A 25548-nucleotide genomic window follows, 5' to 3' on the forward strand; every position below is an offset into this window, starting at 1 on the left:
GATAAGGATCATTAGGATAATGATAATGAGGATAATGATAATGAGGATAATGATAATGAGGATAATGATAATGATAATGAGGATAATGATAATGATAATGAGGATAATCATAAGGATCATTAGGATAATGATAATGAGGATAATGATAATGTCTTCCAACACCTCAGGGTACGGAATGAGGATAATGATAATGATCATTAGGATAATGATAATGAGGATAATGATAATGTCTTCAACCACCTCAGGGTACACATGGATAATGAGGATAATAATTGTCATAATATTGTCTTCCACCAGCTCAGTGATAATGATTGTAAAGATTATGATAATACTGTATTTTATTATATCTTATGTATCAGAGTACACAGGGAATGTTGTCTTCATAACCTCAAGGTACATAGTGGATGATAATGCCTTCTACCACTTTAGAATGGGAGAACTCACTCAAATAGGACACCAGCTTTACAAGCGAATGAGTAGGAGAATGATATCATTATTATGATAATGTCTTATATTTATAAGACAAGTCTGTATGTGGACTTGCCCATTGTAGTTCTACAGCCTGTCTTCTATTTCACTTCCTGCTAAGCGTTCAGTCTCCCATCGCTTCAGATCGCCGTAGACCCTGTCCATGTGCCGTTATTCGTTGAGTGGACGAACAATTCAATGTGCAGAAGAACCTGTTGTAATTACACAGCCTAGAGGAAGAAGTGACTGAATCTCTCTCTGACTTCCTGTCTCCGGCTTACTCCCTCCTCCTCCTACTCCTCATCCTATTGCACGAACGCACACACACACACACACACACATGTACGCACGCACGCACGCGCAGGGACGCACACAAAAGTGCACTCACGCACTCAAACACATATACGCAAACACAGGCCTTTATACAATCCACCCACTATATCTTCCTTTCCTCCAAATTTCTCCTTCCCACTGTCTGACAGCTGTTTCAACAAGTTTAAAAATGACTCCTCTTTCTCTGCCTCTCCCTCTCCCTCTCCTTCCTACTTCCCTCTCTCCCTCTCCTTCCTACCTTGCTTCCTCTTTGTTCTGCAAACAAACACCAACCTCCTCAGGCGCAACCTCCTCAAGTGCATTTCTGCCATCTTCTATTTCTTCCGTCTTCTCGTCTTCCAGCATTTTCTCTGCCTGCTCCTTTATCCTCTCCCACTGTTTTCTTTCCCTTTGTGTTTCCTTTAAATACCTAAAGCGAGGTCGGATCAGAAGCTCTTAGCGGTGAACCCCCCCCCCCCCCCGGGACCCCCGGCGCCGACCTCATTCTGACAATGACAGGCACGCCCGCAGGCCGAGCCATCGCATCACTTCCTGAATGCTAAAGGAAGTGTGCGTTCCCTCGAGGTGCCTGTGGGGTTTCATATAAATAAAAGCTGTTTCATCCATCGAGGCGGGAAGGCGGGGGTGTGTGTGGGGGGAGGGGGGGGGGAGGTCCGCCTCTATCGACGCACCGATAAGTGGATCAGTGAGGGGAGGTTAGCGGTGCGGAGCTGCTGCTCGATGCAGCGACCTGCTTGTTTTAATTGGCTCGGGATCGTTCCCTGGAGCCCGCCCCCACACTGCTGATGTTACTGTACGCACACACAGGCACGCACGCACGCACGCACGCACGCACGCACGCACGCACGCACGCACACACACACACATACAAAGGCAATTGTTGACCTAAATTGGTTTTGTGTTGTGCTTTGGATGATAGACTATATGGGGGGGGGATCTTGGGTGATCGACTCCCAGCCGAAAGTACCCGGGTTCGATGCCCACATTCCAATTCCCGGCGCTATAATGATTAATGATTACGTCGTACTATTTTCAGGTGTTTATATATTATCTATATATTTCGACTGCTATCTCTATTTAGTTGTGGTCGGAAAATGCCTCAATGCTTTCTTTTCAATTTTGTTTGTTTGTTGTCAATTACTTTGTCGTTATCCTGACGGCTGTGTTATCGTTCCTCCGTCACAGGAAGGAGTGACGCGCATCGGACCCCCCAACCGACCGGAAGACGCCCAGATAGGTAGAACCTCTTTCACCTCCACCTCCACAGCCCGGTGAACCGGGGCGGCGCGTCCGACCTGAACCAGATCCATCCTGTTAAGACGGGGGGGGGGATATCGTTTTCACAGTCCACTGGAGGTTAACATCACAGGAGCGACCTTCAGACGCATACTGATGAGGTCATCAGTATGCGTTGGCATCAAAGAGCTCCGGCTCGCGGCTTGATGCGAACACGCTGCGCTGCGCGCCGCATGCTAATGGTGACGCTTCGACACGGGGGGGAAGAAGTCCATTAACTGGACTGTTTGTTCATATTCCAAACACAACAGAGCTGCGATAAGCTGCTCATGTGCCCTTGTGAAAATCGAATTCTCAAACGCAAATGTTTTAGGATTTCAAAGATGATAAGTCGTTTTCTGCAGAAGGGACTAAAAACGTTAAGAGGGGTGTTAGTCTGTTATGCCTGACAGAAGCTTTAGGGTTCAGAGTTGTAGTTGACACATGGCTGTCGAGATCAACTTGACTTTTACAGATTTTCCAAGATCAAATGTTGAACAAATCTAGCCGATTCAATTTCAGAACGCTTTGCTACAGCTGTTTCCGAACTGACTGCTCTGCTTGTGTGTGTTGTGTTCACCGTGTGCACGTGTGTGTGTGTGTGTGGGTGGGTGTGTGTGTGTGGGGTTTGAATGCTGTGTGTGTATGTGTGTGTGTGCCTTATGTTGTGTGTGCGTGCATGTTTGTGTGTGTGTGTGTGTGTGTCCAGTGCTGCAGGGCGATGGCAGCTGTGAGATCGTGAACGAAGGGGGTGTGGTGACGCTCCAACCAATGGCGTGCTCCGCCTGCCTCGTCGACGACAGGGAGGTCAGCGACCCCTGCCGGTTGGCCCAGGGTAAGCCCCGCCCCCTGCGGCCCATCCATCACCAAAATAATCTGTTTTTAGACGAAATGTGAAGCCGACAGTAAAATATTCATTTCCATTTTTTTCATTTTAAAAACTGAGACCCGCATAAAAGCGAAGATCCACCCCAGCCTCCACAACGCCACGTTATCATGGAAACACACCTAGCAACCAAGCCTCGGATACAGGGATGCTGTGTCACTGGAGGGCACAACTTGGGATGCTAAATGTACCATCTCTCTCTCTCTCTCTCTCTCTCTCTCTCTCTCTCTCTCTCTCTCTCTCTCTCTCTCTCTCTCTCTCTCTCTCTCTCTCTCTCTCGTCCCCAGGCGCTGTGATCACTCTGGGCACCCACAGGTTCCGCTTCAACCACCCCGCCGAGGCAGCGGTCCTCAGGGAGAGGAGAAGGGTGAGCCCGGGTCATCTGGGGGGGGGGGGGGGGGGGAGATAACGAGGAGGAGGAGGAGGATGATGATGATGATGATGAGGGTCCTGGTGGTGATGCTGATGGGGGATGTGATAATAGTTAGGATGGTTCTGATGAAGATAGTGATGAAGTGATGATGATGATTATGGGAATTGTGGTGACGGTGATGATGAAGATGGCTAATGATTTGTGGGGGGGGTGGTCATGGTGGTGATGATGAAGAGGATGATGATGCTGATGATGCTAGAATTGTTAATGGATGATAATGGGGGTGATGAGGAGGCTGATGGTAGGGTAATGAAGGTTTTTGTATTCAATGTCGAGTGTTAATTAGCACTTAAGATTTACCGTCTAATTTATGCAACTCTTAGCGACATGAAAGTGCTTCTAAATAAAATATCCTCTCCATTAGTGTCTTCATCTATAAATTATCAACAGATCAATTTGTTTGGGTTGTGAGTCTAGTTCTGGATTCTAATGACGGATGCATGAATGGAATGCTAGTTTAGGGTGACGTTTCGATAGAGGTCAATACTCCTCTGATAACGTGTTTGTATTCTGTGTCTGTGTCCAGGCCATCGGGGATGGCGGCTACAGGGAACTCTGTCCCTTCACATCGTGTTCAAGGTACACACCTGGAGAAAACACACACTTCTTTTCTATTTCCTGTACACAGTACATTATTTTTAACGTATTCTATATGTATCAGCAAATCCTTTGTGGTGCGTCTGTGTGTGTGTGTGTGTGTGTGTGTGTGCGGGAGAGTGCACGTGTGTATATGTGTGTGCGTGCTGGCCCATGTGTTTGCATGTGTACGTGTTTGCAGTTGATTTCAACTTCCTCTGTCAGTTGTTTACCGGACAGGATGAGGCGGTTGCTAAGTAACCAGCCTAGTTACAGAACTTAACCCAAACAACAGTCCCTTTGACGCCAACTACTGCATGAACGCTCACTGGGTAGTGAGGAGAGATGTGTTGTGATTCGACATTTCAAAATTTTGTTCGTAAATATTTACTGAGTCCAAAGGCTTGAAAGGAGCTTTGTATTCATTTGTCAGCTACATCTGCATTTCTTTCTTTCTTTCTTTCTTTCTTTCTTTCTTTCTTTCTTTCTTTCTCTCCTTCTTTTTCATTTTCATTTTCTCTCTTTTTCTCTCTCTATCTCTCTTTTTCTCTTTCTCCCTTCCTCTCTCTCATTCTCTCCCCCCTCCCTCCCGTCTCTCTCTCTCATTCTCTCCCCTCTCTCTCTCTCCCCCTCTCTCTCGATGTCTCTCTCTCTCATTCTCTCCCCCCTCCCTCCCTCTCTCTCTCTCTCTCTCTCTCCCCCCTCCCTCTCTCTCCCCCCCCTCTCTCTCTCCCTCCCTCCCCCCCTCTCTCTCCCCCCCACAGCACGGGAGGAGCGGACCCTCCGGGCGGGCCGGTCACCGCCCTCTCCCCCAGCGGGGGGTCCTCCGCCAGGCAGCGGGTGGAGGAGCAGCAGGGGTACGTGGAGGCCCTGAGGAAGGAGATCCAGGAGGAGCAGAGGAGGGCGGAGGGGGAGCTGGAGACGGAGCAGGCCCAGCTGACGCAGCAGCACGCCGAAGGTCACACAAACACACAACACACACACACACTAAAGACACACGCTGATCAGACCCAACGTGCGGTTGTTTATTTCATATATCTGACCAACACCATCATTGATCAAACATCATTTATTGGATTTCCTATCCTGAGGATAATCATGTCAAACTATATACAGTTGTCAATGATCAATTATGAACTTTGATGATATAGTATCCGTCCACATTAACCAATGATGGACGGGAGCTTTCCCATCGACCGTGTTGTGAACGAGGAAACGAGCGGATCAATAAAGCAGTGGGTGATCAGGATGCCCTCCCCTCTCCGCCCACAGTCCAGCGATGGATCCTCCAGGAGAAGCAGCGCCTGCAGTCCGCCGCCCCCTCCCCTAGGGTGACCCAGGAGTCCGGGGTGCAGGCGGACCTCCTGCCAGCCCCCCTCCTGGAGCGACTCTCCAGCGCCCCCCGGGGGTCCGACGACGACGGCGTCCCGGACCACCCCCCCCCGCTCCGGCTGCTCCGGGCGATCAAGAAGGTGGTGCAGGAGGAGCTGCTGAGGAACCACGCCCTGCGCCGCGCCGAAGGCCGCGTCCGCCGCAAGAGGCTGCACCTCCAGCTGGAGCGGATCGCCCGCAAGCGCCACCTGCTGGAGGCCAAGCGGGAGCTGCAGAGGCTGGAGCAGGCCCTGCCGCACGGCCCGGGGAGCCCCGGAGACTCCCCGGAGCCGGGCTCCCCCCGGGGGTCTGGGGGACCGCCGTCTCGCAACCCTCGCCGCCACTCCTTCTCCGGGGACATCCTGTCGCGGCTCTACCCCCAGCAACCCCCCGTTTTCAGGTGAGCAGGGCGTGGCTGGAGTTGTGGCCGATTGGGGTTGGCGTGCTCGGCCGAAACACCATGACGGTGTGACTGTGTTTAGATGTGATCGAACTTTTCATTTGTGTTTCATTCCCCGTCCTGCAGCTGCTACCTTAAGAGGAACAGATCCACAGAGCTGACGGTGGATCCCTCCAGGAGCGGGGATTGCTTTGGCAGGGAGTGGCTTTCGGACGAGTGTCTGCCTCGAGAGAGGACCAGGAGCTGTTCCGCCGGGGCGTCATCGGGACAGAGTCGGGCAGCGAGGAGCAGAGACGGTTCCTCTGAAAACCTCAAACAAAGTGTCAGGGAGTCCCCCCCGGCCCGCAGCTACCAGGAACGCCCAGAGAGGAAACCGCTCCTCACAAACCGGAGCCTGACCTTCAAGACCAATCAGAACCCCCGAGGGAGTCTGAAGTCACCTCAAAGGACTGCCGTACAGCCTATAAGCAATGAGAAGGAAAAGGATCCATCTGTCGAAAACCCAAAAGTCCAGAAGATTGCGTGTGCGGACGTCAGGACTCAAGGAGGCAATAAAGGGCTCGGAACAATCCGGAAGGTTTTCTCTCGATCTGTAGGACCGGGTTTGAAGACAGCACTGTCCAAAGTGTTCAGAAAGCCGCCGCCAGTGGGGAATGGACGAAGGAACCCCAAACCGGTCGGCAGAACGAACAGAATTCACCAGAGGAAGGTCAGCAGAGTGTGGAGCCTGACAGACGCCGGCATGACGAACAGAAACCAGCACGCTCTTAAAACCGTCTCCTGCGAGGAGCTTGACCGAAAGACGTTCCCCGAGGATGTGACACACCGCCGCTGGCGCAGCATGGAGGCCCTGATGAACAAGACCAGCTCCTGGGTGGAGAGGCTGGGCCTGGCCGGATGGGCGGAGGACATAGGGGGGGAACGTGACGGAGGGTCGTCGGACTGCGACAGCTTCCTCTCCATGGACTCCTTGTCCTCAGCGTACGCCACCGCGCTGGTGGAACAACTGAGATACGAGGAGGCTCTGGGGAGCGAGAGCGACAGCGTGGACAGCCAGATGTCCAGAGACTCTTTGGCACCAGAGGGCGGCACCCTGCGCTCTAGGGTGACCAGGACAGGGGTGCCCATGCACACACGGCTGACAGACTCCTCCCGTCATCTCCTTAGGCACATCAAGATATCTAACATCGGCACTGTTCCGGGACATGCCTACGGTGAAAGTACTCAGGGAAGAGCAGCAGAGGCCTGTTGGAGACGAAATGGCTGCCTTGACCCGAAAGCGAGAGTGGAAACCGGATCCGCGATGGAGGCCGCTGTTCAAAAGCCAAAGGAAGAGTCGGTTGACAGGCGGACCGCCCTCACTGGCAGCCCTCGCTCTCTGAGCAGCTGCAGCCTGAGGGAACCGGATCTCCAGCTGGTCCTGACCGACGGCTGGTCTTCCACCGAGGCGGCCGACAGTCCAGGGGTCTCCGGGGAATGTCCTGCAGCCTGCCGGAAGAATGCCCTGTACCGAGCAGGGGACGTCAACAGCAACGGTAGCAGCAGCCCAAGACTGATCAGCCTCGAACTTTCAGACGCTCAGAGCAAGTTTAGGAGCTGTACCTCCACAGAGTCCTGCAGCTCTGAAGGAGTCCATGTCACCGTGGAGGATCAGAACCTCAAGGCTCCTGCCCAATTGTCAGGCATATATTTTCCAGACACTGAAACAACTCCAGAACCAGGGAATGTTTTAAGGTTAATAGGGGATACTGGGCTTGATGATGATGGCAGAAGACTCACACAACACAATAAGCTATTCGAAAGTGTGCAGAAGATAACAGTAGATGTTCAAACCTATGCATGCCAAGATGGATTACCCACTGCAGAGAGAAGTGAATGTCTTTCACTTGCTAGTAATGAGATTTGCCATATTAACCTGACAAGCCAGCAGCCAATCAAATTAGATCATGCTTTAAAGGGCGTGACCCGGATGGAGACTACCGGTGCGACCAACTCCTCTGAGACGGTTGTCTGCCCCTTCGTTCATCCATCAGAGTCCTATGAACAAACACACCATGTAGTCCATGACCTCTCCAAGAACGGTCATGTACCGGTCAATCCCCACGAAACTGAGATGTCAAACAAGGTGAAGCCATACGAGAACCCCGATACCAAAGAGGTCTCCATCCCAGCGGACCAATCACAGCTCGCGTCCGAACCCCCCCGCTCTGAACTTGAGCCTGTTAGATCTCTTAGTAAAAGCTCCAGAAAGAGGAACAAGGAGCTCAAAGGGACGGTGGCCGGGGGCTTGAAGATCCCGAAGAGGAGCGACGAAGGGTCCCCAGAATCGTTCTGTCACGCGCAAATCGGCAGGCGGGAAGTCGGTCGGTCCGATGGCTTCAGCGAGAACAGTGACACAGAAGAGAAAGCCCCCGACGGGGATGAGGACATTCCCAGCCGCGATTCGGACCGTGCTAACGTGAAGGCCCGGATAGAGTCCCAGCCAACAAGCAGGCAGACACGGAGCAAGGCTGACTGGAACCAGACTGACCGGAAAAAGGCGTTGCCGGATCAAGGTCCTAAAAGCAACGATACCCGCTCCTTATGGAGTATCTCTGTCGGAGATTCTGAAAGAATTAAAGCAGACAGAAAGAAAGATAAGACGACCGGTTTGGAAAAGCGATTCGGAACGTCGGTCGGTATCGTCGACCGGAAAGGTAAACCGGATGGGAGGAAGCCGATGCGTCACTGGGACGCCATCTGCAGCGCCATCGATCTCCGCATCGCCGAGGTGGTGAGAGGACACCTCACATCGGCTTCTCTGACGGGCCGGGATAACGCCGGGCAGAGCAGAAGGCACAGCCTGACCGCCCTGCCGCCGCACGGCTCGGCGGAGACCCCCCACTCAGAGGAGACCCCCTTCGCCCTGCCGCCGCAAGGCTCAGTGGAGACCCCGGTCTCAGAGTGGACCCGGGCCACGGCTCAGCCCCCCCGCGGCGCTGCTGAGTCGACGGGAGGGAGAGGAACGCCGTCGAAAGATGAAGGAAGGGATCGGATGAAAGCGGTGGTCGCCTCTACCGAACGCCGCTCCGTACCACAGGGTGGGGTTCAGCGGGACACGAGGTCGGACACGCAGAACGGAGAACAGGCTTCGGGGAGCGACGACCAGATACATCCGCCTGCCGAAGAAACGGCAGCGACGGAGCGTGCTCCAAACGTCACAGAGACAACGTCAGACATCCCACTGAATGGTGATGGTTCTCTCTCCGATAAGGCAGAGACAGATCCTTCCAGCTGCGTGCTCCCGGTCCTCCTCCCGTTCCAGGATAGGATTCCCACCCGACGTGGGCCCAGAGCGTCTCTGGAGACGTATCCGCCGTTCGCTCTGAGTGACGGAGACAGGGTAACACGGGCAGAAACATGTCATCCTACTCCTGCCCGTCTCAATATTGGCCCCAAACAATCCGTCAGACGACAGGCGTGTCCGGCTACCCCGGTCTTGAAACCCGACACCCCACCACCTCAGTACGTCTTCCCTGACATGCTGTGTCTCGGTGAACATTCAGCCTCAGCTCTTACGGATGAAGATGTTGATTCATGCAAACCCAAACCTAATGCAAACCAAACCTCAGAGTTAGAGACAGGTCATCCTTCCAAAGATGGCCGCCATGTTTCTGTTGCCATGACGTCGCTCTATGATGGAGGAGTGCACCTGTCTGGGCCACACAGTGAAAGCAGCAGTGGCTCAGTAGACAAACCTGTCTCAGTGAAGTCACCTGGAGACATCCCTGGATATTTGGCTAATGAGAGCAGGGAACTGAAAACGCAGAGAATGCCTGGAAACTGGCACATTACCAAAAGTGATAAGAGCCTTTCAAACAGCTCTGCTCAGACGAGCGTGGTGAATATGAATTATCACAACAACAATCATGAAATTGCAAAGTGGTTGAACGAGCGCTCCATAATTGACAACTGTCTGCAAAACAACACGACAGACATAATGGGGAGAAATACAAATATTACAGAATCCCAGGTTCCATCGACTATCAGCAACAACGATAGTCACGCCATCGCTTCTCTGCCACGGAATCCGGCGGGGAACGCGTATGCTGTTGGAGGAGATGTTTCAAAGAGCAACGTGTCCATACAGGGTCCCACCAAGCAGAGGAACCACGCCACCCAGCACAAGAAGGGGAGGCCTAAGAGATTCAGAAGGTCCAATGCCCTGGTTCACCCAGACTCCTCTTCCTCTTCGGATTCCGCAGTCCGATCCTCGTCAGACGAGAAAGATGAGTCCCTCCCCAGGGTGCATCGCAGTCGGCCCGAATCCACGCAGTTAAAGTCTAGTCAGTCAAGGGTCGCTCAAACAGGAGGCGACCAGAGAGCTACTTCTAGAATAAGGTCAGACGGTATTTCCCTAGTGGAGACCCTTTCTACTCAGGATCCAGGTATATACCCGGGACCAGCCAGGGAGCGTTGCCCCAAGGGCCATCTTTCAACACCTCAACCAATGAGAACCCCAAATAAGGAGAGAACCACGCCCCATCTCAAAGTGAGCCGATCCCATCGCCCTGGAGCACCGCAGGAGTCTCAGATGCATTTTGCCTCCAGTGACATCAACCCCTTCGCTCGCCAGTGCCAGGAGGACCGCTCGCCCCATCAGTGTTACAAGACCCCGGTATTTGGCAGCGCAGTCGACCTGTCCTCCAAATCTCCACTGTTGAACAGCGCTGAGAAGCGCATGACGAGATGTTGTAGCGTCGACAACGGCTTAAACAGGCAGAACTCTCCCTTCGACTCCCACCTGAGCACCTTCGCCAACCACAAGGGTCTCTCCAGCACGCTCAGCAGCGGCGAGGACTGGCGCGGGCGAGGAAGGACCGCACCTCACCGTGTCTCAGACGCGTCGCGTCAGCAGTCGTCTGGTCTCGACCACGGCCTCGCCAGCCTCTCGATGAACAGCGGCTCTTCCTGTCCGAGCGCCAACAGCTCCGGACGCGTGGACGACATCATGCTGTTCTACTCTTCGGAGCGCGAGTCTGGTGTTGACGTGAGCCCAGCTCAAAGACCCAGGAGGTTTGAGGACCACGGCACCCAGACCGAGGGTGGTGTGACCCAGGCCCTCGGGGGCTCTCGAGGGTCCCGGACTACGACCGCCCCGGCTCCCGACCTCGGCAGGAACCAGCGGCACCAGAGGAGTAGAACCCACGTACCGACCACTAGAACCAAAGAGGACATTAGAGACACTCCCACCTGGGCCAGCATGGAGAACATGTCCGCCCATCTCTCCCAGCTGATCCACAGCACCTCGGACCTGCTGGGAGATGTCCAGGGAATGAGGACAGGGGAACCCAGCCCAAGGAGAAAGGTCAACGTTTCGGATTTCACCGGGCCACGGCGTCAGCTTAAAGACCCCACCCGGACCAATACGTCCTTTGATATCGGGATCCAGACTGAAGCAACCTTCACGTCTTTTGTTAAAGACATCCCCCAGCGATGGTCTTCACCTCCAGAGAGGGCCAGACCCCATGAGGTCAACGTGATAGTCACAGTGATCGGTTCTGATGTACTTAGTGTTTCCCATGGGGAGAGATGTCCCGGTGTGGTCATGGAAAAAGCCAGATCGGAGGACAGGAAATGGAGTGGGACTGACCTGAAGATAAACACGTTGGCTGCAAAAGAAAGCGTGGAGAATCATCTTCTGAATCACGCCTCACACAGCTTGACCGCTGCGGAGAAACCGACCAAAACCAAAAGTTGTCACACAGCGTCCGCTCGGTCAAGCAACTCGAAGCAAAGCACGGCAGTTACCAAAAGTCGAGGATTCTTTCAAACCGGCCACAGGTTATCAAACCCCACTCCGTCTTTGAATTCCGGGCGGTCTTCGTGTTGCGTGGAACAGAGAAGGTACACGGACAGGGCCTCGTCGCCCATTGTCACCCTGGGCTCCAGCAAGAGCACCGAGTCAAACGGGAAGCACTCTACACCCTCCCCCGGAAAACACAATGGAAGCATGTTCGTTAGGGACCGAGATGCAATGGACCGATTATTCGGCGATGTTTCCTCAAATAAATCAGTTGAATCAACATCAGTGGAAAGCGTGAGTGGAACGAACTCGAAGGGAGCGGGGATCACTTCAACAGGCCTTCAGTCCCACGTTGATAGAAACGTTAAAAGGAAAATCATCCCAGAGGAAGAGAACAACAATGACCCCATCAGCTCCAACGGCGGCTCTGCGAAAAGCCCCCCCCCGTATCGAACTTCTACTTCCTGTGGCGGCATCACAAGACGGAGCTATCCCTTTCCTGGAGGTCGTCTCAGCGACGCATGCGGTCAGGAGGACACGGATCTCCGTGACGACAGGAGTACCCGGGACGACTCTGTCGGCCGCGGTCGCCACGGGAACGCCGCCTCCTCCTCGTCCAGCGAGGCCCCGACCCCGGAGGATGACGCCGTTTCCACGGCGCCCAGCGAGTCCAACACCGACATCCTCCTCAATGCGAGACCCGTCGCCAGCGTGTCCCCGCCTCCTCCTCCCGCAGCCCCCCCCGGCCCCCCCCACCTTGGGGGTCGGCTCCCAGAGGACCTGCCCATGCACAACAAGTTCAGCCACTGGTCGGGCGTCGGCGTCGGCCCCACGTCCGCCTGTCACCCGGACAGACGGACCACTCCCCTGACGGACGCCCAGCAGCAGGGGGGCGTGGCCACCGGCCGCCGGGAGGAGTGGGAGGAGCCGGCGGAGGCGGGGCCGAGGGGGGGGGGCGGCGAGGGAGGTGGAGAGGCTGCGGCGGGAGAGGGAGCGCGTCATGGCCTGGGTGCGGGCGGAGGCCGGCCCCCCCCAGCTGACGGTGGAGCTGGCGGAGGCCAGGCTGCACCACGGCCTCGGGGAGACCGACGCCCTGCTGAGGCTGCTGTCGCCTGCGGCCTGGGAGGAGGCGGAGCCAGTGGGGGCCACGCCCACCGGACAGCAGCACTACCACAGGTGAGGCGGCGTCCGTACGGCTTCACTTGGAAACCTGTTTGAATATCTGGAACAGATGAATGTGTTGTTAGGTGTTCATGTTATCTCAAACATGAATGATGAAAATATCAAATGCATCCTCAATGGTTTATGAGCATCTATTTAATCTACGTGAATTATATTATTTGCACAAAGATCACCTTTATTAAACTGTTCAGGTGTTACATCAGAAAAAGAAAGTGCAAATTCGAGGCGGATTAACTTGAATATTCCTGAAAATTGCCACTGATCTTTTGATCGATGGATCGAATCCACGTCAAGTCAACATATATTTCTAGCGGCTAAATCATCCTAAACATCCTATCAATTCTTCTCAAGTCTCATCCACGTCGATGTGTATGTTCTCCCTTCCCTGTTCCCTCCCAGACACCGGCACAGCGTGGAAGGGCTGAGGCAGGAGAGAGAGGCCAGGCTCCAGGAGAGAGAGGCCAGAATCCAGAGCTACCGGAGGGCCCAAAGCCTGAGTCCCAGCAGGGATGGCTCCCAGGGGGGCGGAGCCTGCCCCCAGGGGGGCGGAGCCTGCTCCCAGGGGGGCGGGCCTATCACTCATCAAGCACAGCCACTCTCTCAGGAGGTGTCAGACAGCACCAGGTAAGACCATATGGCACACAGCACGCTTATTGGTCGGCTTTCACGAGTCTGTTCTCAAGACTAACACAGTTTAGGATATAAGGAATGCAGCTGTTTAATTTTACATTTTAAATAAAAGGGAATTGGATTCGATTTGGGTAGCTTACAGTTCGATGAATATTCTATATTATTCTATATTAATTAATTAATTTATACATGATATTAATTTATATTGATGATCAAATTAAAGAAAGTAAGTATAAAGTATTGTGAATCAAAAAGGCTAAGTATATCAACTTTCTATAGGTAATTAACATAGATTAAAACTATCTAAAGGTCAGTAATATTAAATTACATTAAAAGTGTCTAAAGGTCATTAATACCAACATACATTGAAACCTTCTTTAGGACAGTATCATTAACACACTGAAGCGCTGTTTCCCCCCCCCGCCACCCCCCCCTCAGAGCCCAGGTGCCTCTTCCAGGTGAGGGCCGCTACTCCTCGGAGATCCAGCACCTCCTCCGGGACTACGGCCGGGCCCGGGAGGAGGCGCGCGGCAAGCTCTCGCGGGCCCGGCTGCGGCTTCGCCAGCGCACGGAGCTGGAGAGGAGGCGGCCCCGGCTCCAGGGCGAGGCCGCCGGCACCGAGGTGCGTCTGACGGCCGCCGGCGTCTCGTTAGCCGGTGTTGATTGCTCGGTCGGTGCAGGTGTGCTCATTAGCGGAGTCCTAATTGGGATGCCCGGCCGGCTTCCGTCCCCTAATTGCGTGCCATAACAGAGCACTGATTTCCCCAAATTATAGGGAAGCAGTTTTTCCGAAGTAAATGGGACTTTTTTAATGTGTTCCTTCAATTTGCCTCAACATTGTTTTAGTGTTTTTGTGCTGAAGTAAAAACAATTATACTTGTTTATTCCCTCTTTATTTGATTGGGTTTATTCATATTTCAATACGTGAAATGAAAGACATTAGACACACTCATTTTACTAGGCGATGTGAATATTACAACAATATACAGTAGCGGCCCAGTGTTGCTCAACTGGTAGCACCCTTAACACCACCTAGGGTCAGGGGTTTGAACCCCGCTGGGGCTAAGAATGCTATTCTAAGAGAAGAATGGTATTCTAAGATGTCTGCTGAATGGCAAATGTGTTCGGTTTGGAGATCCACTGTGTGCATGTGTGAGTGCACTGTAATACCTGTGTACTGCTGTATTGTGAGTCCCTGTAGCTGTACCACATGTGTACTGCTGTATTGTGAGTCCCTGTTGCAGTACTACCTGTGTACTACTGTATTGTGAGTCCCTGTTGCAGTACTACCTGTGTACTACTGTATTGTGAGTCCCTGTTGCAGTACTACCTGTGTACTACTGTATTGTGAGTCCCTGTTGCAGTACTACCTGTGTACTACTGTATTGTGAGTCCATGGTGCAGTACTACCTGTGTACTACTGTATTGTGAGTCCCTGTTACAGTACTACCTGTGTACTACTGTATTGTGAGTCCCTGTTGCAGTACTACCTGTGTACTACTGTATTGTGAGTCCCTGTTGCAGTACTACCTGTGTACTACTGTATTGTGAGTCCCTGTTGCAGTACTACCTGTGTACTACTGTATTGTGAGTCCATGGTGCAGTACTACCTGTGTACTACTGTATTGTGAGTCCCTGTTACAGTACTACCTGTGTACTGCTGTATTGTGAGTCCCTGTTGGGTGTCGTCTGCAGGACGAGGCCCGGTTGTGTCCCGGGACCAGCAGCAGTACCCTGTGCACCGGCTCCAGCCTGAGCCTGTCCTCGGGGCACACCTCAGGCTACTTCAGCGGACACACGACCCTGCTGCAGGACCCCACCAGACTGCACCCCCCCCCACAGGTCAGACTGCACCCCCCCCCCTTACAGGTCAGACTGCCCCCTCCCCCCCCCCCTTACAGGTCAGGGCTGTGAATACGTCCACGTTAAACCTGATGTTCAGCCTTCTGTATCTTATAAAGGTTTGGGAGTCATCACTGAGGACGGGTTTGAACTTGGCTGCAGTATAAAGTACCGTCTGTACAACGTACCCGGCGATTAATGGATTGGTTAAGTTAGATCCGACTTTTGTGATCATTGTTGCATGTGGTTGTGTTGCTTTACAGGAGCCAGGGGTCCATGACGAGGGGTCGAAGGTCAGGGGTCATCCTTCTCTGTGTGACCCTCGGGATTCACGGAGCCAACGATGCTGGCTTTCTACTCAGGGTAGGAAGCTCACTGAACTGATTTATTCACGTGTGGATGTAGAAATACAACAATCCTGAAGAAATATATTTTAATTGTGGTATTTTTTGGCATGCTTGTGAATAATAAAGCCTGATTTAATATCGGCCTCCCTAATACAGCTCGAACCATTGACATCGTTCTCCGTGTGAAGTTCGGCCCTGGGCTAGCTCACCATTTAGCGATGCTTTCACCCAGAGAGACATCAGTGGACTCATTAAAGAGCAGGCCTCGCTTAAAGAGCAGCTCTAATGAGAGCCAGCGTCGACGTTGGTTGTTATCTTCGTTAACATGTCCCCAGGCTGTGTTTATGTTCACACACAAGTCCGTTCAACTGTGAATTAAGCTGTCAACGGCTTCAGCTTTGAAACCATTGTATACGCAATACATAAATTGGGAGCTCAGAAGCTCAGAAAAACGGATTCGGAAATCCCCGATCTCCTGCGTGGGTCGTTCCGCACTCATCGGGGGGTGGACCCCACTACCTCGGTCTGACCGCCCTGTGTGTCTCGGTAACAGAATCTCCGGGGTCCGGGTTCAAACCCCTCCTCACCTCCTCGCCCTCCACCGCCGGCCAATCCCGCCAGCGATCCAGCTCCTTTGACTCCGCCTCCTCCATCTCGGCAGCCTATCAGGACGTGGCGTCCGGTCTGCTGAGCCACGCCCTCCAGGAGGTAGAACGGTTTCCCCTCCCCGCCTTCTAGCTACTTCCTGTACTTCATTGACCGTCGACCAATCAGATCCCAGAATGACATATTGAACAAAGCGATTACAATAAGAAACATTCAATCTGATCTAAATCTCAAAGATTACAATAAGCAAACATCAAACAAAGAAATTATTCCCGATATGTTGTTGAGATTACACTTCTCATCGTACTTAATCTTAATTTTATCAAATTATCTCATTGCCCTATATTATATCAATTAACTATATGTGGAGTATATAAGGCTGTGATTGGCTGTTTTTATAATGATAACCAGGAAGCTCCCCTCTCTGCAGATCCGATTGGCTGCTGCAGCGGACACGGCCAATCTGCTCGTGGGGAAGGCGTCGGCTGGCTGGAGGTGGGCGTGTCCCAATGACACCAAACGATAATCATCTATGATGCCTACTATTGAGACCCATTAACTATGAGGAGCTCCATTCAAAATGATTGTGCTCACACTATGGTTATATTATTTGGGGCGAATCGTTCGTTGATACAAATCGTTGATTTGTATTCTTTGGCTCCTGATTCGATTGAAAATGGATTTTCGAATAATAAATTCCCGATTCAAAATCGATTGTCATTTCAGGATCTTCGCCTTAAAGTTATATTTGTTTATCGTTACAATTTACGTTTTATTAATTTCATTACTTCTGTATAGTTTGTTTGTTTCCATTTGACCTTTGCGTGCTCTACAGATCTATGTTTTCATGTCGTACCCGACAAAAACCAAACGCTGAACCTCAGAATGTGTTTCCCCCGTAGGCACCAGGGGGAAGAGCGAGGGGTCCAGGCCTACTACCGGCCCTCCTCCGGCCCAACGGTCCACGGGTTCCTGGGGGCGGGAGAGCTGGACAGGCCCCTAGCCGACCTCTGGGACCTGCTCCGGCAGCCTGCCCACAGCCACCTCTATAACCCCGCGGTGCGCTCCGCCTGGACGCGGCCACTAGATGGCAGCACACAGCTGGGTGAGCACAACGGAAACACCACCGAATCACACGGCCCGATTAGAAGGGATCCAAGTTGGATTGTTTTTGTAGGGATTTTCGCCAAGCTTGAGATGAAAAGATTCAATCAGTAAAAAGTAAACTAATTGCAGGACATTTATTTTTAAACAGTTTTTGGTGTTTGAACGATGTAATTAGTTAATCAAGAACATTTGTATTTCATTTTTTTGAACATTAATTCATTTCATTTGGGTTTTCACATTCTTTGATTTTTTTATGTCGAAGACTAACCTACCTGCTGCTGTGACTAAGTGAAATCTCTCTCTCTCTCTCTCTCTCTCTCTCTCTCTCTCTCTCTCTCTCTCTCTCTCTCTCTCTCTCTCTCTCTCTCTCTCTCTCTCTCTCTCTCTCTCTCTCTCTCTCTCTCTCTCTCTCTCTCTCTCTCTCATAGTTTATCTGCTCACAAATGCGTCGGTCTGCCATCTCAGCCAGCCCAGAGACTTCTGCTGCATCAGCGTCACGTCCAAACAGGTGCCCCCTCACTCTACACACACTAATACCAATGCGCGCTCACACGCACACAAATACACAAACACACACACACACTCAACACACTAGCGCGTGTGCGCAGACAGACACATCACATGAAACAATGTTTTGTTTTGTGCTGGTTTAGAAATTGTTTATATAGCTGACCTTTGTGCAATAGGAGATGAGAGGAGAGATAGGAGAGAGTGGAGACATGGGGAGGGGAGAGGAGAGAGGAGAGGAGGGAGAGGAGACATGGGAAGAGGAGAGGAGAGCAGAAAAAGGAAGGAGAGGAGAGGAGACATTGGGAGAGGGGAGGAGAGGAGATAGAAGGAGGGGAGAGGAGGAGAGGAGAGAGAAGGAGGGGAGAGGAGGAGAGGAGAGAGAAGGAGGGGAGAGGAGGAGAGGCGAAGCGAGAAGGGGAGAGGAGGAGAGGCGAAGCGAGAAGGGGAGAGGAGGCTAGGCGAAGCGAGAAGGGGAGAGGAGAAAAACAGTGCGAAGGAGCTTGAAGGAGTGCAGACAGGGAGCAGAGGAGGAGACGGGGAAGAACAGCTCCAGAAAGTAACATAATAAACCAAAGATTGAAAGGTCATCCCCCAGTGCTGTGTGTGTGCAGGGGGGTGTTCAGGTGCTGGCTCTGCAGTCGGTGTTGGAGGAGTCCCTCCCCCGGCCCAGCGCAGACGCCGTGCGCGGCGAGATGATGCCCAGCGCCTGGCTCCTTGAGCCAATCACACGCGGCGGGCGTGAGGTCGTCAGGGTGGTGTACCTGCTCCAGGTGGGACAGGAGGGTGAAAGGCTGCTTCCAGTCGGTTTCTCTTCTCCCTGGCTCCTCTCTTCTCCTCTGTTGCATATATTCTCCCCATGCTCTCTCCCCTCCTCTCCTCTCTCCCTCTCCTCTCCTCATTTGCCCTGTCCCTATGTTCCTCCCCTCTTTCCACTCCCCTTTGCCTCCTCTCCTCCTCCCTTTCTCTGCTCTCCTTTCCTCTCCCTCCTCTCATCTCTCCCTTCTCCTCCTCCCTCTCTCTCTCCTCCCCCAGAGAGAGAGAGAGGGGAGAGACGGTGTATGATAGACATACACCGATAGACAAATCCTCTGTCGCCAAACTCCTGACCCTCCCCCCCCTCTCCCCCCTCTCCCCTCTCCTCCCCCCCTTCTCCCCCCTCTCCCCCCCCTCCAGGTGGACCTGGGGTCTCCGTCCCTCCCTCCCAGACTGCTAGGCTCCGTGGCCCGCAGACACGCGGCCGTCATCGCTGAGCTGGGCTCCCTCCTCCGGGCCGACCCAACGGACCAATGAGGGCGCGAGTGGCACTGAGCCCTCCTCCGGGCCGACCCAACGGACCAATGAGGGCGCGAGTGGCACTGAGCCCTCCTCCGGGCCGACCCAACGGACCAATGAGGGCGCGAGTGGCAGTGAGCCGTCCTCCGGGCTAACCCAACGTCCAATGAGAGCGCGAGTTGCAGTGAGCCCTCCTCTGGGCTAACCCGCCGTCCAATGAGAGCGCGAGTTGCAGTGAGCCCTCCTCCGGGCCGACCCAACGGACCAATGAGAGCGCGAGTTGCAGTGAGCCCTCCTCCGGGCTAACCCGCCGTCCAATGAGAGCGCGAGTTGCAGTGACATTTGACCCCAGACCCGTCCTTCGCTTATCTTTCCAATTTGCACCAAGACCTTATTGCCTTGACCTTATTTTCATGATTAGTATTATTGAGCATTACTTTTATCCAGAGCAATGATCTATTGTTCATTGCTGATACTCATGCAGCTTTCTTTTGTACATTCTTTCGACGCAATCTTCACTCATGATGTTTTTTTTTGGTTGCGCTTGCGACAATGTATTATTTTGAACGCTTGTTACAATCAATGACACAACCACGCCAAAGACTGTCGTGGTTTTCGACCCACTGTATGACGACTTAGGTTAAGGTTTCCAGCGGGTTTAGCCACTCCGCGTAGCTAATGTTGCACTAACTATTAGACTACTCTAGGGAAAGACCGTCTAGACGGCATGTTAAACGTATAAATGCCTCACCTATCACCAACAAAGCCTGGAGAGAAGCAGGTGGGATTGCGTAGCTCAACGGCTAGCGTTTGCTAGCAAATTCTCCCTTTCTGTCTTGTGTCTCGCAAAAGAAATGCAGAACAGCATGAAAAGCTATTGACGTGAAGACTGATGCTCTTAATGAGTAGCTTTAATATAAACATGTTTCAGCTGAACATGGTTATCTGTAGTTTGAGGAGGGAGTATAACACAGGCGTCAGGATCTAGCGCAGCCCTATGCACCGAGGATATTGTCTTTTTTTAAAGAAGCAAGAAAAATATTTTTATATCACAGTAGTAGCCTACCCCCAAATCTTTGTCTGAGGAGTTAAAGGGATTATTTTATTTGGATTTTTGGAAGTTTATATTTATTGATTTTTTTATTATTGTGTATTGTTTTGTTGTGTTGAGTTATCAAAATTTTACTCATTTCATTGATACCACCAAAAAATAGATGCCTTTCTAAGCTATCGGGACGTTGGTCAACAGTTGAAGCTATGCAGACGCAGTCAGAGCTAGCCCGACGGCTAGCTGGCTGCTAGCTCGACGGCTAGCTGGCGGATCCGAACCACGTCTGCATAGTGTCAACGGCCTGAGCTAACGGTATCCATTCGGCCAGGCTGAGAGGGCCCAGACACTAAATCAACAACACACAGTCTGGCTGACGTCAGGCCCTTGTTTGGGGCGGCCGTGAGACGCGTTTATCTGGGAATCCACGAAGAAGAAAGAATATTTTTTTAAGTTCGGATCCCCACGGGAAAGAATGAAGGAACCCACTTTTTATATTGAAGTGTAATTTTATTATTTGTCTTTATTTTTTATATGCTTATATCATTGTCAAAAAACCTTGTTATTTATGATTGAGATTTTGTTGATCCTAATACATTTTTCTATCCGTTTTTTTTACTGTCAACCCTCCATGTTGTTATTGCTATGCAATTTGAGCATGTGCTATTTTTATAAATAAAATTGACATGATTGAAAGTGAGTTATTGCTTTTTACTTCAAGGGAAACAGTAGCCTTCCAACACTTCTAAATAACTTGCTAATCTAAGGAAACCAATAGTGAGACAAAATCGATTCAACTCAAACTTAAAGCGAGCCAAGCTCCTAAACCTTTTTTACCTAACTCTAAGTCAGGTGGTTCTTGGCCCGTTTGAACGAGTTTATGTGAATGGGGAAGAAGTCGTTGCATCGACGTCGTGGCATTGGAGGGGAGGGGGGGGGGGGGGGTTGTGGTGCGTGTGTGATTAGAGCTGCAGCCTGGGGAGGGTGTGTACGGGGGGAGGAGGGGGGGGAACCAAGAACTCTGTGCCATTTCGAGTCACCCGCTCATGTGAGGAATGTCCGTCCGCGGCGCGCACAGATCATGTACTCCGCGCTTTATTTTTAACGCGCAGGGTGGGTCACACGCTTTGGGAATGACCGTAGTATGCGCGGCACCGACAGCCCCCCGTCCCAGGACCCCTTTCCAGGACCCTCTCCTCCGCGACTCTGACCGGGAACATTGTGCTTCAATGGGATTGTATTTTAATTGGTTTATTGGCAGGGAGAAGATTTAACGTAAACGCCTTCGACCCACAGACAGCATCCAGAGCCGAGTGAGTAAATAAAGCCTCCGCTAATGATCCTTGTTCCACAAACAAAAGCATTTGTCCGTGGCCACATTTTTTTTTAACACTGAGAGTCATTAGATTCCGTGTTTGGAGTTTGGTCGGAGTTGTTTGTAAGTTAAGAAAGTTCCTTCAAACCACCTGTCAGACTGAAGGCCTAGAAGACGAGCGCTCGATGTTCATTCTCTATTTCACTTGCTGATCGATGATTGCTGTGGGTGGTTCATTCGTCGAAGAAGTTTTTGTTTGGGAACATTGTTCATGAGTTATTCCACACCAATTCCATGTAGGCGCCGCTCGACCCGTTAGAATGTTAACGAACGCGCAGCTACGCAACCCTCTGGCTGCGCATGCGCGCACAAAGCGCAACTTTGTGCGCTCCCCTATCTTGAATGTGCGATCGGTTTGGTGACCAAGGCCTAGCAACTCTTCCGCAGCGTTTGATGCAAACAATTTCAGAGCAAGTTGAACTGAACTCCTCCAAATGGTGCACTGTGCGTGTTTGGAGTTTGGCGCTGGACGCTCCGAGGCATTTGTTGTAAACTGTCGGCAAAGAATAGTTCAGCATCGATTCCGTATCGCCTCCCATAATGTAGGTTGCTCCTCATATCTCCCCATCCAAAACAAAGGTTAAGCCTTGCTGTATTTTGACAACAGGTATTTAATACACATTTGCTTCATGTATTGATTCCTCAAAAACGCCTTCAGTGTAAAACAAACAACACATTTTCACATTAAAGCCGCGTGTTCAGGTAGTTTTTTTTCTCCCTTTTCAGGCGATTAATATGCATATCGATTGGTGAGTTTGGGATATCGGCAGCTTCGCGTACAAGTGGAGTCTATATGGGTTTTTCGGACCTAAGGCAGTTACCCAATAGAGCGTCTCGCCCCCCCCCCCGCCCCCATCTCATCCCATTTGTAGGCTATTGATCTCCGTCCCGATAGTGTTTATATCTACGATTTGTTCTAGTGGCTGGACAGCACAGTTGTTTCATCTACAATTACAAACACACACACACACACACACACACACACACACACACACACACACACACACACACACACACACACACACACACACACACACACACACACACACACACACTGCGTGTCATACGGACCAATGAGTATTTTGGGTCAACCACATATTGACCACACCTCTCTCTAATTTCATCCTCTGCGTTTGACCTCGCGCTCAGAATAATGTGGCGCCCTCCCAAGCATCCACCAGCACGTGGGATGCCCGTTGTTTACAATGGTTGTTTATATTTTTGATTTAGCAGGCTCTTATATCTAAAGATGTCCCCTTCCAATAAGTCACGTATTCACTTCAAGTATTTGGTTTTTACTTCAAATAATTTTACAAACTAAATACTTCTTTCAAAGAACGAAGGACCGAGATAGAGGACAATTTTTTTGTGAAGGCAGCCATTAAGGGTGACCCTTCCAGTTGGTTTGACCCGGACTCGTACCATCCGGTAGCCGCATGGAGGTCAGTCCTTATAAGCCTGCTAGATTCCTATCATGGCTGCCCTTCAATAAGACTTTATCAGTGACTTTGCTTCTCCCTCACGTCGAGTCTCCCCAGAATCATTCAGTCCCCTTTTTAAACTGGGCATTGTGATAAGGGGGGGGTGGTAAGGGTGGGGGAGGCCCCCCCCCGACGGGGTAAGGGGGATGGCAGCTGAAGTGTTGCTTCACACAGCCCCGATTTGGCGTGTCCCTGGAATGGCACGACTACAATACTCTGTTGTGCATCAGAGGACTGCCATCTGCCGCTGATTCCCATTCATCCTCTCTTAATGAACTTAAAAAACCTTAACAATGATAAATACCTCAAAATCTCATCATGGCCTTTCACAATGCGAATTGATCGGTACACTTCCTACATGCGGCGCGGTGAAAGCGGCGCGGTGAAAGCGGCGCTTAACGTATGTATTCTACACGCGGGCCGATAGAGGTGCGATCCGTCGACGATCGGGGGGTTTCTGTGCGGGCTGGCGTCCCGACTCCCGGGCCTGAGTACGAAGTGATAAGGACCGCTCATAAAGCGGTGGGTGGAGCGTCCCTACACGCTGATAACACGCACTCTGTGGAGCACTGATAGCCCACTGAGGAGGAGGAAGAGGAGGAGACGGGGGGGGGGGGGGGGGGGGGGGGGGGGGGGGGGACCTGGAGGCTGTCACAGGCTCAACTGTCAACAGGCTGGCCTCTGCCGCACATCCGCGTGGCAAGGCATCAGTGGTGCATTGAAGCAGAGGATGGGCTACTGCAAAATTGTATTGAATCAAATAAGAATGATCAATTCAATATATTATGCTAAATTAGCTGAGTTGGTCTGTTTCTTGTCGTTTTTTGTATAGTATAGATATAATATAGAGTAGAAGTGACGAGACAGAAGGTCAGTATCACTCAATGAATCCTTAATTTCTCCCCCTGCACATTTGCAAGTCCACCAGAGGGGGCGCTGACGGCCCCGCCGTGGTCCTGTGTACTACATGCGGTGATCTCTGTCACGTCCCACGTCTAACTGACGCCGCCACAGGACAGTGACACGCCCGCACAACGCACACACAACGCGCACACAACGCGCACACAACGCGCACACAACGCACGCACAATGCGCACACAACGCGCACACACACAGGGGCTTTCTCTGGTTTGAAACCTCGTGAGTTAGAAGAAGGGAGGGTGGGGGGAGGAGTTAGTGGCGCTTCCGTCATGTTCCGTGGTAGCGAGGGGGGCTACCCCTCCCCGCGCGCGGCCGCGTGATAACAGGGGTGTGTTGAGGCTAGATAGAGCTATCTCACTGGCTAACGTAAGCCCGCCATTACGCACAGACAAACACTCACATGACCAGGGGCCTGACAAAATGGAGCCTCGACGAATACCAACCGACGAATGAGGCCCCTTTACTGGCCTCGACGTGTTTCTGATTAATTCATTTTAGAAATCTGACCGCGTTTTATCCGTCAGTCGGATAGCAACAGGGTTATCTGGAAGGCAGGGCAATCTGTACTGGAACAAACACAGAGTTAATCTCCCTCTGCTGTCGGTTGTCATACGGTGATGCCCCCGCCGTGTCCCGTCCTTGTCTGAAGGTCGACAGCAGGAGGAGAACCGAAGCCAACAAAGCCGATCGCTAAAGCTGCTCCTTTGTTTTGATTCTCCTCCCACTGCGAGGGAAGGGAGGGAGCTCTGTAAATCACATTTCATTCTATGATTATGAAGGAACCGTATATATCTGCCACCGATGTTGAAGGCCAATATCGACCAAAATGCGTATTATCGCTGACGACAGACACAAATAAAGTTAGAAGTGTCTGAGTTTATACACAAGAACCTCAGCTGCTTTATGATGTTGTCATGATATCCCAAAAAATTATCGGTGTTGTGATTGGCTGATAGTAGCTTACCTTACGGATATTCTCATCGACGTCAAAGACATTCCATCGTCCCAGGTCCCACCTCCCTAACATCTGTGTTCTGTTCTCTGCTCCATCAGCTCCCCCCTCCCACCCCATCCTTGGACCTCCAACTCCTCTGTGACCCCCCCCTCCCCCCCACCACCCCTTCACACCGGCCACGCCCCCGCCGGCCGCCGCCATGATGGCGTCCATCACGGACTTCGACAGCGCGGAGATCACCCAGCAGTACAGCCGCGTCAACACCCGCTTCGAGATCACCGACGAGGACCTCGACCACGACAACACCTCGGCACGGCTCTTCGAGCGCTCGCGCATCAAAGCCCTCGCAGGTACGACCGCGGGCTCGCTAGCTACCGCGTCCACCACAAGAAACACACACACACACACACACACACACACACACACACACACACACACACACACACACACACACACACACACACACACACACACACACACACACACACACACACACACACACACACACGGCGTGGAGCGACCAGGGGTTTCAAACCCGTCTGGCTGCCCTCGTGTCTCTCGGCCTCCTGGAGCCACGTGCCGACCCCCTCCTGCTCCTGTGGGACTCCATTTATCTGAAACATCTTATTATGGGATGTACTGCGACGGAAGGCGTCGTCGGGGGGGGGGGGGTCTGCCTGGTTGGGGGCAGTGAACCTCAACGCAGCAGGACTGCGTGCGTTGGTGGAGGGCGCGGGGGAGTGGA

The 25548-nt window shown here is 52.1% G+C and overlaps 1 protein-coding gene across 2 annotated transcripts in view; it reads left to right on the forward strand.

The window, feature by feature from the left end:
* Positions 1-13951, forward strand: part of stard9 (StAR-related lipid transfer (START) domain containing 9) — a 41624-nt gene extending 27673 nt beyond the window's left edge. For both annotated transcript variants that reach the window (XM_030356114.1, XM_030356115.1), the window contains exons 16-24: positions 1987-2038; positions 2786-2911; positions 3250-3329; positions 3922-3974; positions 4736-4929; positions 5244-5742; positions 5869-12703; positions 13109-13333; positions 13778-13951. In XM_030356114.1, coding sequence (XP_030211974.1) covers positions 1987-2038; positions 2786-2911; positions 3250-3329; positions 3922-3974; positions 4736-4929; positions 5244-5742; positions 5869-12703; positions 13109-13333; positions 13778-13801 — 8088 coding nt within the window. In that variant the 3' untranslated portion in view covers positions 13802-13951. The remainder of the gene's footprint in view (positions 1-1986; positions 2039-2785; positions 2912-3249; positions 3330-3921; positions 3975-4735; positions 4930-5243; positions 5743-5868; positions 12704-13108; positions 13334-13777) is intronic.
* Positions 13952-25548: the final 11597 nt, after the last annotated feature.

This window comes from Gadus morhua, chromosome 5 (genome assembly GCF_902167405.1).
Source record: "Gadus morhua chromosome 5, gadMor3.0, whole genome shotgun sequence".
Classification (NCBI taxonomy): domain Eukaryota; kingdom Metazoa; phylum Chordata; class Actinopteri; order Gadiformes; family Gadidae; genus Gadus; species Gadus morhua.